This window comes from Nomascus leucogenys, chromosome 14 (genome assembly GCF_006542625.1).
Source record: "Nomascus leucogenys isolate Asia chromosome 14, Asia_NLE_v1, whole genome shotgun sequence".
NCBI classification, from domain to species: domain Eukaryota; kingdom Metazoa; phylum Chordata; class Mammalia; order Primates; family Hylobatidae; genus Nomascus; species Nomascus leucogenys.
The window spans coordinates 36073592-36093786 of NC_044394.1; the positions used below are offsets into that span (position 1 = coordinate 36073592).

Genomic DNA, 20195 nt, shown 5'->3' on the forward strand with positions numbered 1-20195 from the left:
AAGGGAATGGGATATTTGTGGATTTTTGAACAGAGGAGTTGTGTGGTAAAAACGTCCTTTTGCAAAGGTTAAATGTGGCAGCATGCAAAATGATTGGAAGGGAGGGTGTTAACCAGATAAAGACCATTTTCCCAGCCAAATTAACAATTACTAACATTATATATAAATAAAGAGAAAAGTGTATAGTAAAGTAATGGATGGAATTGTAGCTTGAACCAGACAGTGATGGTTAGCAAATAGGATCCATGATGTTGATTTTTATAACAATTGTAGATGCCTCAAGATCTCACATTTTCCACCATGCATTTCAATCACACATAAAAGTGAGGTCCTGATAGAAAGCACCAGCATAGTCTACATGCTCATACATTTTTTAATTGCAGGAGGAAAGGCAAGTTATGTGGCTGCTGACTTTGGTTCTGAATGGTAGCTAAAGTACTGTTTTCTGAGAAGAGTGTTGAAGTGGGTAGTACAGTCTGATGACCAGTTAAAACTGGTCAGCAACCAGTTTTAACTAATAAAGTGCCTGGAAACTGTAAGATACTTTTGCTCACATCTGTTAATGGTTAAGAGCACAGATTACTGGACCAGATAACCTTGAATACAAATCTCAGCACAATCACTTGTCCTTGTAAGTTACTTTACCTGTGTGTGCCTTAGTGTCTTCCTCTGTAAAACTGTACATATCTCAGGACTGTTGTGAGCATCAAATGACCCATTCCATTTAAAGTTCATAGAACGCTGACTGACACATGGACAGTGCTCTATAAAGTTAATCATTATTGTCATCCATATATATTCGTCTATACTGCGACTGTGGAGGGAATCCAAGGGAAAGGTTACTGGTTTTGTTACGTATTATGTTCTATGTTATAATGAATTCCATGCCATTGCATACTGTTTTCTTAGACTCTGTAGTCAAGTTATTGGAAACAAATTTTTAATAATAGGAACATAAGTGTAGTTTAATTGCCTTATGGGATTTATTAGATGTCAAGGCTGATTCCAAGGAAGATTGTGTTTTACAAAAATGGGTCTTTTAGGCTTATGGTTCTTATTTTCATTATTTGTATATCTGATAACATGCATATTAAATATGTGTGCATTTGTAAGTATTTTAATGCCTTCATCTTTTTTTTCCCCAGTATTACAGCGTGAAATAAATTCCCAGTATTTTTCAAGATTATGTAAAAGGAGTTGTAATTACTGCTCAGCACCTAGAACAGCACCCAGTGCAACACAATGTACATGAACTCTGTCTTGAGGTTTGGGGCTTGTGTTCTGCATTCAGGAAAGAAAAGAAGAGAAAGTTTTTGGGAAATTTAAATCCTCGTAAGCCCTTACTCTGAAAGTATATGAAATGCAGAATGGTTTCATGGCTTTATTTCAAAATGTTTTACACTGGCTGTAGAACCCACTTCATGAAGTAGTTTGAGTTAAAATGATCTAATATTTGTGTTTTAACTTTCAGCTTTGTGTTATTCTTGGAAAATTTCGCACCACTTGTGAATTCCTTGAACCTGGGCATTGCAAACCCACTTCTGTTGGGCCCATCTCCTTTGCACTTTGCTCAGATTAAGACTCAGTTGGCGCTTCAGCAGCTGAATGCCGTTGCCTCACATGGTTCAACACCACCTTATACTTTATTAAATCAGGCTTTCTTGAAAATAGCCATGTCGAGACCCAGGTTTAATCCTCGAGGAGACTTTCCACTTCAAAGGCCACGAGCACCTAACCCTTCTGGGATGAGGCCTCCTGGACCATTTATGAGGCCTGGATCTATGGGTCTCCCAAGATTTTACCCAGCAGGGAGAGCACGTGGAATTCCACACAGATTTGCTGGCCATGAATCTTATCAGAACATGGGACCACAGAGAATGAATGTTCAGGTAACTCAACACAGAACTGATCCAAGATTGACCAAAGAAAAACTGGATTTTCATGAAGCACAACAGAAGAAGGGGAAGCCTCATGGTAGCCGATGGGATGATGAGCCTCATATATCTGCATCAGTGGCAGTGAAACAGAGTTCTGTAACACAGGTTACAGAGCAGAGTCCCAAAGTACAGAGCCGCTATACAAAAGAGAGTGCCTCAAGTATCTTAGCAAGTTTTGGATTATCTAATGAAGACCTAGAAGAACTTAGTCGCTATCCTGATGAACAACTAACTCCTGAAAATATGCCATTAATTTTGAGGGATATAAGAATGCGAAAAATGGGGCGCCGATTACCTAATTTACCTTCTCAGAGCAGAAATAAAGAAACACTTGGCAGTGAAGCAGTTTCAAGTAATGTGATCGATTATGGGCATGCAAGCAAATATGGCTACACGGAAGATCCACTTGAAGTACGTATTTATGATCCTGAAATTCCAACTGATGAAGTCGAGAATGAATTTCAGTCACAGCAGAACATTTCTGCATCTGTTCCCAATCCAAATGTGATATGTAATTCTATGTTTCCTGTTGAAGACGTATTTCGCCAAATGGACTTCCCCAGTGAGTCCTCCAATAATCGGTCCTTTTTCTCAGTTGAGAGTGGAACCAAGATGTCAGGCTTACACATTTCGGGAGGACAGTCAGTCCTTGAACCCATAAAATCCGTCAACCAATCCATTAACCAAACAGTTAGCCAGACAATGAGTCAATCTCTGATTCCTCCATCTATGAACCAGCAACCTTTTTCGTCGGAATTAATTTCGTCTGTAAGCCAGCAAGAGCGGATCCCACATGAACCTGTGATTAATTCATCTAATGTACATGTTGGATCAAGAGGAAGTAAAAAGAATTACCAGTCACAGGCTGACATTCCCATTCGGTCTCCCTTTGGTATTGTGAAAGCATCCTGGCTACCAAAGTTTTCACATGCTGATGCCCAGAAGATGAAGAGACTTCCAACTCCTTCTATGATGAATGATTATTATGCAGCATCTCCAAGAATATTTCCACATTTGTGTTCTCTGTGTAACGTAGAATGTAGTCATTTGAAGGTGAGTGTTTTTCAAAAAAGATCACTGTATAATGATGCTCAGCGCCAAAGTTTTCTCTAAGTTCTGATATGTATGCTGCTGTTAACTAGGCATTAAGGAAATGGCAGAAGGTAATTTTAATTGCAGCCTCAATACATAGTTGTAATCTTAAGTAGCCCTGGCCTTAGTACTGAATTGAATATTAGGCTTACTGTATTCCTATGACCGGGCACACCATATTTTAATAGTTTGTCCATTTATTTTGAACTTCTAGTTATCCCATTTACACAACATAAAATGTATGTAACTTAAGCTGTGTACTTATAAGACAGTGTCACATGGAATCACCTTTCTCTAAAAAGATCTGTTAGTATAAAAATACAAAGAGACGGTATAACCCATTTGTACTGAAGTGATGGTATAACCCATTTGTAATGCACACATTTAAGAGACAGTATATTATAGCCTTGCACATATATACCTGTCTTGGGATAAAGACAATTAATGTTGATTTAAATATTTCCTGACTTTATGTAGACTAGTGATTTTTAGTATTTTTTGAGAAGAAACTTTCTAAAATAACTTCATAGCAAAAATAAGTCAACGTGCAGTAATTATTCTGGGACCAGCTGTGGACTCAGAAAATAGTGTAAAATGATAGAAATTTGTAGAGAAAAATCTTTAAAAAATAAAGAAGATTTAGGTACTTTGATAGTATAGTTAGAAGGAAGTATTTTGCAGAGGCAGTAAAGTGTACTATAATGTAGAACATACTGTTCAGTCGTAATCATTGGTAGATTTGAGCAGGAATTTCCAAGTAAATTTTATTTACTTATGTATGGTTGGCAATCACTGTTTCTTCTATTTAGTAATGTGATTTATAGGCTTAGATTGTAAAAGGTCAGAAGGGAATATACTAACATAGGAAAAAGCTTTGATTCAAGGCCATGGCCTGCAATTGGTTGTATACTTAGGCTTAAAAATCTATGTGTTAATGCTCTTGTTCTTTTCTTCCAGTGCTGCCTTTTGATTTTCTTTTCATTATTCACTCACTAGGTTTTTGTCAACATGAATCTGATAATTAGATCTGTTGCTATTTTCTTAAGGTTAACTCCAGCGAAAGAAAGCAGCATTCTACCCCATTTTAGCCAGATGTGCCAAATTCTATTAAAATAATAGTTGCCTTATTCCATCAGAAGGGATAGCAAAGTCCTTACAGGGGAAAGTCTTAGAATAATTCATATCACCTAATTGTAATCTGTAAGTAGCCCTGGCCTAAGTAGTGAATTGAGTGTTTGTATTCTTGTGACTGGGCATACCACATAATTTTTTAAAATTTATTTTGAACTTTTAATTAATCATAATGAATCCAAGAAAATACATCTTTAAATAAAGAACTTGAAGTTTTGTATTCTGTAGAGTAGAAAAGGTGTACATTTAGTTTAGTATGTACTTATGGATACCAGTTTTGTACTTGACTCCAATTAGGTACTGGGGCAGAAGTGAGGAACTGTGTAAAATTTTAGATGTTATTAAGCAGTTTATTCAGTCTTATCGAGGAGAGAAATTATGCACCCAAGACATTTAAAACAATTAGAAGGCAACAAGTGGTTTTGTGATTTATTTAACTTGTTTGGATATGCTGTAGGGGACAGAGATTTCTATTTTGATTTCAGGCGTGTATCACTCAGGCCAGCATCATCAATTTACCAATTTAATTATTACCAATTTAATTATTTTAACTATTGTATTTGTAGCAGTATGTGTTTAAAAAGAAGTATAAATATGCATCCTGACATCAAAAGACTTTCATAGCCTAGTTAGACTAATGGAATGACATTTACTAAATGCACTAAGTCTGTCTTGACTAGAATGATGTAGGAGAGAAGACTTCATGGAGTAGGTTGAAGATGGGCCTTGAATTGAGGCTTTAGATATACCTGTATAAGGAGGAGGAGGGGGCCGGGTGCGGTGGCTCACTGCCTGTAATCCCAGCACTTTGGGAGGCCGAGACGGGTGGATCACTTGAGGTCAGGAGTTCAAGACTACCCTTACCGACATGGTGAAATCCCATCTCTACTAAAAATCCAAGAATTAGCCGGGTGTGGTCATGCACACCTGTAATCCCAGCTACTCAGGAGGCTGAGCGGAGAATCGCTTGAACCCAGGAGGCAGAAGGTTGCAGTGAGCGGACATCGCGCCACTGCACTCCAGCCTGGGTGACAGAGCGAGACTCCATCTCAAAAAAAAAAAAAGAAAGAAAAAGAGGAGGGATGGCAACAACATACAGAGAGGCAAAGGTCCAGAGAGAAGACTACATTTCATTGTGGTAGGAGGCAGTTGGGAAGGAGTGAGGAGCATATTAGAAATAAGTATGAAAGGCCTTGAAGAGCTAGCCTAGGAGTTTAGACTTGAGGTGAGAGGCATTAGAAAGCTAAATAAGTTTGATAAGTGAACTGACATGTTAGAAGTATATTTTAGGGAGACCTGACTGAAGTATGCAGGGTAAATAGAAATGAGATGATGTGGAGTAGGACTTCCACTTGGAAGCTTCTTTAATTGTTCAAGTATAAGATGGTAAAAACCTGGGTTAATAGGATAAAAGTAAAAATTTGAGAGGAAAGGAAATCATTTAGTCATCATTAGAGCTCACCTAGATTGCCGTTAAAAAACACACACACCTTTTAACAGACAGCACAACAGAATGGGGCTCATCTAAGTAATGAATTTTTCACTGCTAAGTGGCCAAATGATAGGGATTTGTGAAGATGGATTTTGATGGTACACACTGCCTCTCGTTTCTGTGATATATTTTGCAGCCTCGTAAGTGTTCCTGTGTGTGTATATATGACATAAATATGAAGCCAATAAATGTAAATTACCAATTGTAAACTTTTTCCTACTGAGTAAATCTGACAATATGTATATTCCCCACCTTCGAGTCTTTGAAACTATAGCTGTGAAGATGTACTTTGAGAACGTGAAATGTATTTGCTTGTTAAATTGGGGTTCAGATTTTAAAGGAGAAACTTCCCTTGGTTTAGAGCTGTGTCATAATGACTGAAATAATTCAGTTTGAGAAAGTACCGACAATAAAAAACTGATGAGAATAGTGAGTGAGCCCTGACACGAGTAGATATTTTCAGTTTCATTCTGAGCCTGCCTAATTCTGTACAGTCCTTGCAGCATCTCTTGCTAGTAGGTAGTTATCACTTTTTCTCTGGGGAGGTAGTGCTGCTTTTGGACTATTATCTAATGTGGAATCTGTTACTAGAGAGTCTAGAAGTTGGGGGTGGGATGGGTGTATTTACTGAACTTAAATCAAGTAATGTCAATTTGTGAAGCAAGCCTAAGAGAATGTGTGTATGTGTGTGTTGAACTGAGAAGAGTATATCTTAAATAGGGCAGCCATCATCTTCAGGTGATAGTTGCTATAAGAATGATATCCTGTATTACTGTATCTTCCTATTTTTTCAAGAAAAGCTGGAAATCTGGACTTGGGGGTAAAAATCTCTGGATTATTAAATGTTGGCAACATATTCAGATAAAACACTTTATGGTTCAAATAAATCATGCCCAACCCACTGCCTGCACCAGTGTGTCTGTTTGATGTAAACAATGTCCAATTAATATTAAAAATATGGGTTTTAGTACTACTAGAGAATCTTCTTCTAGCTTTCTATTTGTATTATTAAACAGGTTGTACAAATATTTCTTTTTGTAGTCCACAATCAGTTCCATGGCTTAATGAAATAGTTTAGGATTTGTCATACCTTGTTGCTGAGTTTAAATTGATGCTGAGCATTGCAAATCAGTGTACCTTCATTCAGATAGTTCTTGCCAAGGCAGAATTCAAAATTATTGTCAACCGTGGTTTTAACTGTGGAAACTTCTAATGACCTAAACTAAAATGTGTTTCAAATGGAAACAAATAATAACATTTTCCTTAAGCAAAGTGTTGAAATACAGAGTTATTAAGTTTTCTGCCTTTCCAAATGCTGGAGGAACAGTAAAACATTGGGTAACATACATATTGCTTTTAACTAATTGTTTCACCTTGGAAACTGTATCTTTGTAAACTGTATTGGCTTTTTTTTTTTTTTTTAACCAGATGTGTCTTCCAGAGATATTTATGGGTACACATTGTAATTTTAGGACAGATTGATTTGTAAATGAAGTAATGTATAAGAAAGCATTTTGGGCTGGGCGTGGTGGCTCACGCCTGCAATGCCAGCACTTTTGGTAGGCCAAGGCAGGTGGATCACCTGAGGTCAGGAGTTCGAGACCAGCCTGACAAACATGGTAAAACCCTGTCTCTATTAAAAATACAAAAATTAGCCAGGCTTGGTGGCACATGCTTGTTAATTTGGAGGCTGAGGCAGGGGAATCACTTGAACCTAGGAGGTGGAGAGTGCAGTGAACTGAGATCGCCTCATTGCACTCCAGCCTGGGCAGCAAGAGTGAAACTGTCTCAAAAAAAAAAAAAAGAAAGCATTTCGTTAATTGTAAAGCTCAAAGCTCTATATGTAAGGGATATTGTATCTTTGAAATGTTGTTACTTTTAAATTTTGAAAATAGATTTGATCAGTAGCGTTTTCTCCCATGTTTTTCCTAATTTATTTGCCAATATAGTGAGTACCTTGTATGGAATGGTACTGGTCTATCAGGTAGCATTTTTTTTTTTTTTTTTTTTTTTTTTTTTGGAAACAGAGTCTCGCTCTGTCGCCCAGGCTGGAGTGCAGTGGCATGTTCTCGGCTCACTGCAAGCTCCGTCTCCTGGGTTCACGCCATTCTCCTGCCTCAGCCTCCCGAGTCGCTGGGACTACAGGTGCCCACCACTTCGCCCGGCTAATTTTTTGTATTTTTAGTGGAGACAGGGTTTCACAGTGGTCTCGATCTCCTGACTTTGTGATCCGCCCGCCTTGGCCTCCCAAAGTGCTGGGATTACAGGCGTGAGCCACTGTGCCCGGCGGCATTTTTTGATTGTTGATTTTGTTAGTGTGAATTTTAGAGGTATTTATCATTGAAATATTGTATTTTGAAGATGCTGTTTCACAGATACCATTTTACTTATAGATTTTTTGGTGTTTTCTGGTGTGTTGTTTTTATATTTGCAGTAAGTTTTTTCTGATCCATGCTTTTATTTTCTCCAAGTTTATATATTGATTTCAAAATGAGCATCCACGGGTATGATTTTTAAAATGTTTTCTATACTAAAATATTTTCAAATGGGATCAGTGAGGTATGGTATTAAGTGCATTTGTTTCAAGGCCTTTAATTTTTGTGAAAATTTTACTGAGCAGCCAAATGCTGTTTATGAGTACGTTTGTTTAATTTTTGAAAAGAAATTCTTTGTCTTTTTTAAAAGCCTAATTCATTAGTCAACATGAGGAATATTCTAATTTCAACACTTTTCTCCTTTTACAATAGGATTGGATTCAGCATCAAAATACATCTACTCATATTGAGAGCTGTCGACAGTTACGTCAACAGTAAGAACATTTTTTTCTTTTATTATAGATAGCATATTTACAAAATAGTTAATGTTCAGATGTGACTGTTAAATACCCTTAGTATAATACTTTGGAGAAAAATATTTTTGGAAAGCTATTGTCTTTTAAAAATATTAGTTTTGTGGAAGTATATTTAATATTTTTCCAAAATGGTAGAATTCAATATATCCTTTGCTCTGACACTTTTCTAACTTAATTCCTAGTAGGTAAACTTTTTATGTCATTAGTTCATTCTTTGCTGGCTTACCTTCCCCAGGATCTTTTATCTATATCAGAGCAGGTATCCTTTCTTCTCCTATCTCCACCTCTTCCCATAGGACAAGTAACTGAAAATCAGTGCAAACCAAACACCAGTATTCAATTTTGGACCTAAAGCTCTTCTCTGACTTAGAACCAGTTTTCAGAATATACCTTAAGTAAGGGATGGATAAGCTAGATGTTTTACTTCCTTAACCTTGGCTCTTCAATTCTTCCACCTTTTTCAGACAGGGCACCTGTGAAGGTTTCCTTACTGGCCATAGAGGTGAAAAAGTGTGATTTTAACACTGTGTTCCTGTATCTCTTGGAGTAACATCAAATTAAACTCTGTCTTTCTTAGTACCATGAAACAGTTCCTAGCCACCAGACTGATAGTAACATGTTATTGGGCAAATGGATTTGAAATTATTATTGAGAATCCTTTTGGTCGTAAGTGATTAAAGTTGCAGATTAGTTGCAGTGGCTCATGACTGTAATCTCAGCACTTTGGAAGGCTGAGGCAGGTAGGCTTGCTTGAGCTCAGGAGTTCAGCCTGGCCAACACAGCAAGATCTTGTCTCTACCAAAATAAAAATAAAAAAATCAGCCAGGCATGGTGGTACACATCTGTAGTTATAATATTTGGGAGGCTGAGGTGGTAGCATCACTTGAGTGTGCGAGATAGAAGCTTCAGTGAGGCATGATTGTGCCACTGCACTCTAGCCTGGGCAACAGCCTGTTCCAAAAAAAAAAAAAATTTTTTTTTTTTAAAGTAAGAGAATTTGCAAGCTCACTTAACTGGGAAGCTTAAATGAGGTTGGTGGTTCTATTAATACGTTTCAGGAGCCAGCTGTATTAGATGCTCAAATAAAAATTGGTGTCAGAAATACTTCTTTCTTAGCTGTTGTCTTTTGCATTGGCCTTATGAAATCTTGGACACACTTCTTTCACATAGCAAAATGGACCCCACGGTTCTGGATATAAGTGATCTGTATAGCTGGCATTTCTAGGAGTTTTTTTTGTTTTTGTTTTTGTTTTCCTTATCCCACCCCTCACCCTATGACACAGCCTCGGGAGGTTCTGAGAACATATGCCTCCCGTCTGACCTTTTTCCTTTAAAGCACTTCTTTCTCCATAACTCTGTCAGAAATCCTTGTTTTGATTCTTCTGGTTCAATTTTGGTTAGTTGTCCATCCCTAAACGCATTATAGTGGCTGTGGGAATAGGGTAGTCCATCTCGGTTTGTGTCATATGTCTACTGATGTTGAGAGTGAAATAAGCGTCATCTGGATCTTAGGCACTAAGACTGGAAGTTGGGTTACTACCCTATATAGATGCTGTAAAGACAAACATAGGTTATCATGGGGAGATAATTTGTTACCTGAATTGGATATGCCTTACTGCCACTGTAAGGAATACAGTCGAAAACCGAAAATCTCTCCTAAGCAACATTTTCCCACAGGTACCCAGTGGGATGTCTTAATTCTTACGAAGGTGAATTTTTAGTTGGGTGGGAGTGAGTTACTTATTTTAGAGAGTCATTCATGCTAGTAAGAGGATTATAACAACGTTAATTTACTTGAGCAAACAGCACGTATATACCTATTAAAGCCTTTATTGTAGGTAAGCCTATTATTTTTTTCATGTACTTAGGACCCTGATTTAAAGCATGTGCTTTCCATGCCTGCTACTTTAATGTTCTACTCTATTTATTTTTTAACCATATCAAGTGTATTTTGGTTCTCCACAGAGATGAATAGGGGAGATATATATAAATATAAGCGTACCTCATTTTATTGCACTTTGATTTATTGTACTTCCCATAATTTGCCTTTTTTACAAATTGAAAGATTGTGGGAACCCTGTGTCAAGCAAGTCTATTGATGCCATTTTTCTTTTTTTCTTTTCTTTTTCTTTTTTCTTTTTGACTTAAACTGGGAGAGAATAAATTTCTATTTAGAGTCCAGAAGTCTGAAATCATGGTGTTAGCTGGGCCGCCATTCCCTTCCGAGGCTCTGGGGGAAAATCTGTTCCATGCATCTCTCCTAGCTTCTAGTGACTGGGGACAATCGTTGACATTCCTTGGCTTGTAGCCCATCAGTCCTATCTCTGCTACTGTCTTCACACCACCTTCTGTTCTCTCAAACCTCCCTATGCCCTGCTATTAGAAGGACACTGGCTATTGGATCTAGGGCCCGGCCTGTTGGATAATTCAGGATGATTTCATCTCAAGAGTTTCAGTTTGATTACATCTGTAAAGATCCTTTTCCAAATCAGGTAACATTCACAAGTTCCAGGGGTTGGAACATGTATGTGTATGTATCTTCTGGGGAGTACCATTCAAGAATCCATCTTAATCAGTTTCCCCAAATACCAAATCGCTGTCTCGTCTGGGCCTTGAGCAGTGCTTTTGCTGCCAAAAGCTATCAAGAGCTGAAGCTGAAAATGAACAGTGTGTGTATTAGCACCTGTATGCTGGTAGGAACTGCAACTGGATATATCCTTTGATCTGGCATCCTCTTGGTCAGTTTCCACTTTTTCCTATTGTGGGGCTTAAGGGTTCTTTCGTTATACAGGTAACTGTGGTTTGAAATTTAAAATAACAGTATATCTTTCTTAATTCTCCAGGCTGTGTCTCCTAACCAGGCCTCATGATGCCTTCACAGTTTCTTACCTTCTGCACATTTTTCTCCACCTGGCCTCACTCTGATCACAATGGCAGATCCAGGGCCTCCTTCTTTTCTTATCTCTACTGGGCCAGTCAGGACTCTTTCCTATCGGTGCCATTTTTCTAACAGCATGTGCTCACTTTGTGTCCCTGAGTCACACTCAATAGTATTTCAAATTTTTGCATTATTACTATACCTGTTATGGCAATCTGTGATCAGTGATCTTTGATTTTGACTTGCTGAAGGCTCATGATCATCAGTATTTTTTAGCAATAAAGTACTTTTTAATTAATGTATGTACATTTTTAAAAACATGCTGTTGTACAGTTAATAGACTGGCATAGTCTAAACATAACTTTTATTTGCACTGGGAAACCAAAAAACTTCTGTGACTCGCTTAGTGTGATGTTCTAGAACTGAATCTACAGTATCTCTGAGGTATGCCTATGTATTGATATATGAGAGAGGATTTACTAGGGGAATGGGCTTACACAATTATGGAGGCTGAGAAGTCCCACAATATGCTGTCTGCATGTTGAAGACTCTGGGTTTCTGGTAGCATGGCTCAGTCCAAATTCAAAAGCTTCCAAACCAAGGAAGCTGATAGCATAATTCTCAGTCTGAGGCAGAAGGCCCTATAGCCCCAGGAGCCTGCTGATGCAAGTTGCATAGACCAGAGGCCAAAGAACTTGGAGTTCTGATGTCCAAGAACGAGGAGAAGGGCATCCCGCTCTGAGGGAAGGAGGGGTGGAGAGAGGGAATTCTACCTTCTTCCATCTATTTGTACCATCTGGGCTCCCAGCCTGTGGCGTGATGCCTGCCCACATTGAGGGCAGATCTTCCTTACTCAGCCCACTGACTCACAGACTAGTCTTCACTGGAAACACTCTCACAGACACACCAAGAAACAATACCTCACCAGCCATCTAAGCATCCCTCAATCTAGTCAAGTTGACATCCAGAATTAACCATCACATTCAGGTTGTATGCACTTGAATAATTGCTTCATGACTTTCTCTCCACTGCAAAATCATTTAATAAATAAATTAGATTTGGTTAGGTGCTTGGGCTCTGCATTCTTTATTCTTTTAAGCTGTGTTATGGGGATATTCCTTCTTTCTACTCATTCCTCCATTGATGTATATTTAGATTTTTCTTTGCTTATGGCTTACTCTCTCTGGTGCTTTATTGGACCTTTCTGGATTATGACACGAGTAGTTGAGGAAAGATACAGTGCATCAGAATTTTAGTGTTAAAAATAGGTAATTATGCTATGTTTATTGTGTGCTGGGCATTCTTAGTGTTTTACATAATTGATTTAGTCTTCAAAACCATCTACAAGGTGTTAAGTATAAGGATTATTCCTCATTTTATCAGTGAGAGAAGTGAGGCACAGAGACAATTTCCCTACCATCATGCAGCACATAGTTAAACGGAACTAGTTTAGCTCATGGGCCTTTATTTATCTTATTTATTTACTCTTCTATGGCTTAAAAAATTTTCAGAATAAAATATTGAAGAGAAAAAGGAAGAAAAACATTTATATGTTCATCTATATTCACGATTTGTTAATATTTGCTTTATTATATCTTCATACATTTTTTTCTGAACTATTTGAAAATAAATTGCAGACATTATGAGATGTCATTTCTAAATTCAGCATCTATCTCCGAAGTATAAGGACGTCGTTCTGCATAACCACAATACAACACATTTAAGGAGATAACAATAATTCCACATTTCCTTCTAATATATAAGCCAAATTCATATTTTCCCATTTCTTTTCAGAATGCCTTTTATAACTCTTCTTGTCTGCCCCATCCATACCCCCAATCCAGTATTCAGTTAAGATTTATGTATTACAGTCTCTTTTAATCTAGAATAGCCTACTCTTTGTTTTGTTTTTTGTTTGTTTTGTTTGTCATCTTTTTTTTGTTTGTTTGAGAAGGATGTTTTTATGGTGTTGATTTTTTTCCTTGAAACGTCTGGGAAACTTGTTGAGTGTCCCACTTTCTATAGTTTCCTATTTGTTTCCTTAGCATTAAATTCACTGAGAACATTTTTGTTGCAAATACTTCATTGGTGATGTGTATTTATTGCATCACATTGGGACAAAGATAATATCAGTTAACTAGGTCCTTGCTCTTAATAGTTACGTTATACCACCTTTGTTAGGAGCGTTATTGCTTCTGAAGCGCATTTTTGACTAGTTGGGCAGTTTAGAGGTGTTTCCAGATTCTGCTTGCAGAATGTATACATGCTTTATCTTTCTACCTGGGCAGCAGAGATGAGAACATGTGTTACCTAGTGAACAGGTCTAAACTTGGTGAACCTGAACCTAGTGAAGATCAACAATATTATTTATTACTATCTCAGCTCACTGCAACCTCCACCTCCTGGGTTCAAGTGATCCTCCCACCTCAGCCTGCTGAGTAGCTAGGACCACTGGTGACTGCCACCACGCTCAGCTAATTTTTTGTATTTTTGGTAGAGACAGGGTTGCCAAAGCTGGTCTCAAACTCCTGAGCTCAAGCGATCTGCCTACCTCAACCTCCCAAAGTGTTGGGATTACAGGCATGAGCCACTGTGCCCAACTGTTATTACCAGTTCTTGAATATTAGTATTCAAGCTCTTGTGAACCATAAACTAGAGAGCTCTGGAAATTTAATAACTTTGATGTGTTGTTAATCACCTTCATTTTCAGCATGTACATGTGAGAAAGCTAAGGCTTACACATACTAAGTAATTGGCTTTAAGTTTCATAGCCATTAAATGACAGCACCTACAGTGAAACCCAGTTTTGTTTGATGATAAAAGATTTGCTTTGAATCACTCTAAGACTAGGAATTTATCTTCCTGGATGGTACAGAGCAATGAAAGTTTTTAAAAGTGTGGAAATAGATGGAACAAAATTATCCATATGTTGGGAATTGTTGACACTAGGTGATGGGTATGTTGGATTAAAGTTAACTTTTTTGTCTTCACAGTTTGTCCTCATAATTAAAAGATGCTCCAGACAATATATCTATTCTCTAGGAAGAATGAGGCAGAAGCTTTCTCAGATGTCCGTCAGGGGTTTTGTACCTATGTCTCATTGGTTAGAACTTACCACTGGCTATCTTCTAGAGATAGTGGGAAAGCAAATATTTAGCTTTTTTAGCCATCGTAGTAAAGGCAAACAAGGGAAAAGGGAATTGAGAATTGCTGTGGGGTTAGCTCATTAACAATGTCTGAGGCAAATAGCAACCAAGACAAACCACTTTAATAAGATTTGAGCTAACTTTATTTTCCTGCTAGGTGATTTGTCAGAAGTTTGCTGCCTCCATTTCCTTACCTGGCTTCCACCTTGCTCCTGAAATTATATTCTTAAATGTAGTGATTTATTTATTTAATATAATCAGCATGTCCAGATGCCTCTTAGAGTTCAGATTTTCTAGAAGTTGAGAGTGAAGATATAGCCTTTTTCTTAGGCTTCTATGATAATACTGTTTCTCCTACTAGTTTTTCCGTGATTACTCCTTAATCCTTTATTGTTTTTTTTTTCTTTGCTTTACTCTAAAGTTGTTGATGTGCCTAAGATTCTGTCGTCGGCTCTCTTTTTTCCTATAAACTCCATCTTGTGTTAGTCTCACTCTTAGGGCTATAATTGTGGCTTCTACATGCCTGGTTTCTAAATATCTCAGCTCTCATCTTTTCCCCTAATTCCAGATACTCCTTTACGCTTGTTCTGAAAACATTCCTGTTATCCTTTCTTAAAAATGTTCGTTAAGTTCCCATTGTTTTTTTCCTGTGTGTAAACCTCATTACCTGATTTTAAGGCTCTTCGTAATTTGTCTGTACCTGAAACAACAGACAGCCTGTCCAAGTTTCCCCCTTTATAATTCCTTTTCATCATTTCTGTGCTGTAGCTAGACCATTTCCTGGAACAAAACACCAATGTTTTGCCTCCAATCTTAGTTTACGTATTGCCACTGCATGAAATCTTAACCTGATCCGTTCCTATTAATAGATCTTTGTAAGGGCTACTTGAAAAGCAAACCCTTTCTGTGAGTTCTCTCCTGATTCCTCACACTGGACATACGTTTAAGAGGATTACTTGGTGCAAGTTAAGGGGCACCATTCATGTTTATTCTGTGAGTTGCCACATGGAATATGATAAGAGTGGTGTTCCCTAGAGTTCTGTAAAGTAGATGAACTGTCTTCTCTCTTTTAACCCTTAACCTAAGCTTGTATCTTGTACGTCTTAACACTTTTGTGCATATGCTGGCCGTTTTACTTAAATGAAAGTTTAGGCCGTTAAAGTATGGGGATTGTGTTTCCCTGATACACCTATTAGCATAATACTTTATTTATTGAATTAAACACTCAAAATATTTTATTTCCAATAAAGGTTGTGAAAAGTCCTTTCGATATATTACAGGTAAAGATTAATTCAGCCTTTCAGTCTTATTTTAGCTGTTAGTTAATATTGTTTATTTTCAAAATAGGTATCCTGATTGGAATCCTGAGATCCTCCCATCAAGAAGGTAATTTTTAAGAATAGTAATATTATTAAAACTTGATTGTCTTTTAAAAGTAAACAGTTAATTTTAAGAAAGTGATTCTTTTGAGTTCTACTTCTGCCATTTTAAACAATAGGCAAATGCAAAAACCTCTATGAATCTTTAACTTATTCCAGCTTAAATGTGACACAGCCCCTCCCCTGATCTACTTTCTTTAGCCTTTTCTGAAAATATTTTATTGTGACATTATTATTTTATGTTTATGACATCTTCTCTTGTAAATGCCTTGAATGCTAGGAGTGGTGTTATTAAGTTCTGTATCCCCTAGGGGATTCTACTCAGGTGATGTGTGTACACACACGAACACACACATAGAGAAATCAAAGTCATATTTATAGATGGCATAATCTTTCAGGAAAAAATGATTGAAAACATCTGTTTATGTAAATCATTTCCTAAATTCTTTACATAATTCAATACTTTAAAAACGTAATTGGATATAATGTTGGTACAGGAAAAACCAGAGAAATTCATTATCGTATTCTTCTGTAAACTAGAAAACAGACATCCAAGCAGATGGAGGGCTGATAAACTTCTGATTGTTTCTTATTTACCTATAAGGCTGAATTACATCATAACAAACAGATTTTTAAGTACATATCTTTTATCAGAGTTTGGTATTGTTAACAGTCTGTTTTTAACAAGGTGTACTTCTGTCATTTAGTATCATTTAAATTTACATTAAATTGCTGATCACTTTATTTTTTCCCCCCTGCTTGTAGAAATGAGGGCAATAGAAAAGAAAATGAAACTCCACGAAGACGTTCTCATTCCCCCAGTCCTAGGCGTTCTAGAAGATCAAGCTCAAGTCACAGATTCCGTCGGTCTCGAAGCCCAATGCATTACATGTATAGACCGAGAAGTCGAAGTCCAAGAATTTGTCATCGTTTCATTTCTAGATACAGATCCAGATCCAGATCCCGTTCACCATATCGAATTAGAAATCCATTTAGAGGTAGTCCAAAATGCTTTCGGTCAGTTAGCCCTGAAAGGATATCAAGGAGATCAGTGAGATCATCAGGTACACTGATGGCCATGAAATAGTGAATGTACTTATTTTGACTAAATTTGTTAAATGTCCTTCTTTTTGGATTTTGAGAAATGTTCTATTTTATTAAATTTTAGAATTGATAAATGAAATCTGACCCACATGCCACAGAGTTAATTATTCCCTCTGGTAACTTGGCAAAGAAATGTGTGTGAATGTATGTGTCCACCAACATCATATTTAAAAACCAAGGATGGTAAAAATGTCTTAGTTTGCTTTAATAATTGATTATAGAATTCCATGGATTAATTTAAAATGTTTTTGAAATTATTATTTTTTTAACCTGTGACTTAATGTTGATTTTATGACCCTTTCAAAAATAGCTCACACATGCACTGCACACACACACAAACACACACCTTCTTCTACAATGAAAGAAACCATAGTTAATATCTGAGAAGTACTTTGCCACTCCCACTGCTTCACTTGACTAGCCTGAAAAATTCAAAAATAGTACTTTGCACAGGTCTTATTGTATCTAGTATAGTCTAAAATGCTGAATTCAAATGGAGATACCTTTAATTATATAAGGCATTCTTTCTTAAAGTATGGTCCAAGGATCGATTGGGGTCCTCAAGATCTTTTAAGAGTTCTATGAGGTCTTCTCTTTTCTAACTACATGCCACCGTGAGGCTGGATTTTCTTTATCCAGAAGCAGATATAAGAATTTAGGTGGTTCTTTTAAGCCCAACATTAAAGTGTGTGGAAGAAGGTACAATAGTGCTACTCATTTCACTAATTTTGTTTTGGGAATTACAGTTGGTTTTTATAAAAATATTTATGTTAATATGGGAATTTACTTTTTTTGCCATTACTTTCGGTGGCAAAAACTGCAGTTACTTTTCACCAACCTAACATATGAGTTAATAAATATTTTTAAAATTTTAATTTCTAATATGGTAAATATCAGTAAATATAACACAAATCTTTGTAGTCTTCAATAAGTGTAAAGCAGTCTCAAAACCAAAACTTTGAGGATCATTGGTATAAGGGAATAAAGGAACTTCATGTAAAAGCCTTCTGAGTGAATAAAATCTAGATTTTTGTATTGGCTGTGTGCTCCCTGTTTAGCTTGAGAATAGCACTGTGTGATTATGTCATGAGATGGCTCCTACCTTAATTTTTTTCCAATTGAAATTATATTTATATCTTTTTACTAGATAGAAAAAAAGCATTAGAAGATGTAGTACAACGATCTGGGCATGGGACAGAATTTAATAAACAGAAGCATCTTGAAGCTGCTGATAAGGGACATTCACCAGCACAAAAGCCTAAAACTAGCAGTGGAACAAAACCATCAGTTAAACCTACAAGCGCTACAAAGAGTGATTCAAATCTGGGAGGACATTCTATTCGTTGTAAATCAAAGAATCTTGAAGATGACACTTTGTCAGAGTGTAAACAGGTGTCTGATAAAGCTGTTTCTCTCCAGCGAAAGGTAATACTTTAATTAATAATTATTTTTAGAGATAAGGTTTCACTCTGTCGTCCTGGCTGGACTGCAGTGGTGCAACAAACATGGCTCACTGCAGCCTCGATCTACTGGGCTCAAGTGATCCTCCTGCCTCAGCTTCCCAAGTAGCTGGCACCACAGGCGTGTGCCACCATGCCTGGCTAATTTTTTAATTTTTGTAGAGACGGGGTCTTGCCATGTTGCTCAGGCTGGTCTCGAACTACTAGGCTCAGGCAGTCCTTCCACGTCGGCCTCCCTAAATGTGTGAGCCACTATGCCTGGCTTCATAATTCTTTGTTAGTGCAAGTACGCATACATTTGCTATGACAAACAGAAAACAAAGTTGTTGCCTGGCATGGTGGCTTATGCCTGAATCCCAGCACTTTGGGAGGCCAAGTGGGGTGGATCGCTCGAGCTTAGGAGTTTGAGGCCAGCCAGAGCTACGTGGTGAAACTCCCTCTCTACAAAAAATATAAAAATGAGCTGGGCGTGGTGGCAGGTGCCTGTAGTCCCAGCTACTTGGGAGGCTCAGATGGAAGGATCGCTTGAACCTGGGAGGCAGAGGTTGCAGTGAGCTGAGATCACACCACTGCACTTCAGCCTGGACTACAGAAGGAAGACCCTGTCTCAAGAAAAAAAAAAAAAAGAAGTTGTCTTAACTTTTTTATTCCATATTTCCAATAACTTTGAACTTATGAGTTGTTACATGATTTTAGTATGGAATATTTTACTGGTTTTTCTTACGAGTATAATAAAAGTCCAAGGTTCAAAATCTTGTAGCTTAGGAATTCCAGTGGTTTGGTATTTGATGTGTCAAAAGAACATTTTGATGGTTTGGCATTTTTGGCTAGCTTCACAGGCAGATCATTGTGATGAGTTTTGCTCTCTAATTGGGAAAATGAATAATCACCAGCAGCATTATCGAGCTTTTGTAATCTTTTTTAGTAAGGTATAAGAGTGAGCCTCTCCTGAGAATTTATCATTATTCATCTGTTCTATACTTTTTGTGGTACAGTTCAGAAGTCAAATACTCTGTTGTACAGTGCAAAATTTATATTTTGGTACTGATTTATTAGTGTATTTTGACCGTAACCTACTGGTTACAATACTAAGGTATTGTTTTATTGTATATGTTTATTAAATCACTATTAAACAATATATTAAAACATTAAGAGACTATCTTCAGAGAAAATCCTAATAGGCCCAATATCAAATATTTTGTATATTTTAATATTAATAAGTCTTCAAGTATTTAGGTATGGAATGCATTGCTCTCAACAGTATTTCAATACATGAAAGACTTTCAGTAAGTGCTGTTCCCTGCCCCAAAGAACTTACATTTAGAAGGATAAACTTACAGTAATCAACCGGTAATTGACAGAATTTTCAAGAGCATTGGGAAGAAATTTTTGAGTACAGGGAAAATTTTGAAGAGGCTGAATTAGTCTCATAAGATTATTAATATATGAAGTTCTTTTCATTTTGTTTCAAGACTGCTAGGTGGTGGCAGTGGAACTTTTTTTTTTAAGTTTTCTTATTTAGTAAAAAATAAGAGAGATGGGGGTCTCACTGTCTCACCCAGGCTGGAGTGCAGTGGCACAGTCATAACTCACTGCAGCCTCAAATTCCTGAGCTCAAGTATCCTCCTGCCTCAGGCTCCCAGATAGCTAAGACTACAGGTATGCTGCACCACACTCAGCTGGGTGTTTTACTTTTTTTTTTTTTTTTTTTGAGATGGAGTCTCG

The 20195-nt window shown here is 37.2% G+C and overlaps 1 protein-coding gene across 5 annotated transcripts in view; it reads left to right on the top strand.

Annotated features, from left to right (window-relative positions):
* The window catches only part of ZNF638 (zinc finger protein 638), a 99329-nt gene that overhangs the window by 16083 nt on the left and 63051 nt on the right, over positions 1-20195 (top strand). For 3 of the 5 annotated variants that reach the window (XM_030828314.1, XM_030828316.1, XM_030828315.1), the window contains exons 2-6: positions 1472-2990; positions 8400-8461; positions 15875-15913; positions 16672-16970; positions 18158-18435. In XM_030828314.1, the coding sequence (XP_030684174.1) occupies positions 1674-2990; positions 8400-8461; positions 15875-15913; positions 16672-16970; positions 18158-18435 (1995 nt within the window). In that variant the 5' untranslated portion in view covers positions 1472-1673. The remainder of the gene's footprint in view (positions 1-1471; positions 2991-8399; positions 8462-15874; positions 15914-16671; positions 16971-18157; positions 18436-20195) is intronic. The other 2 variants (XM_030828318.1, XM_030828317.1) reach the window with 1 other exon arrangement.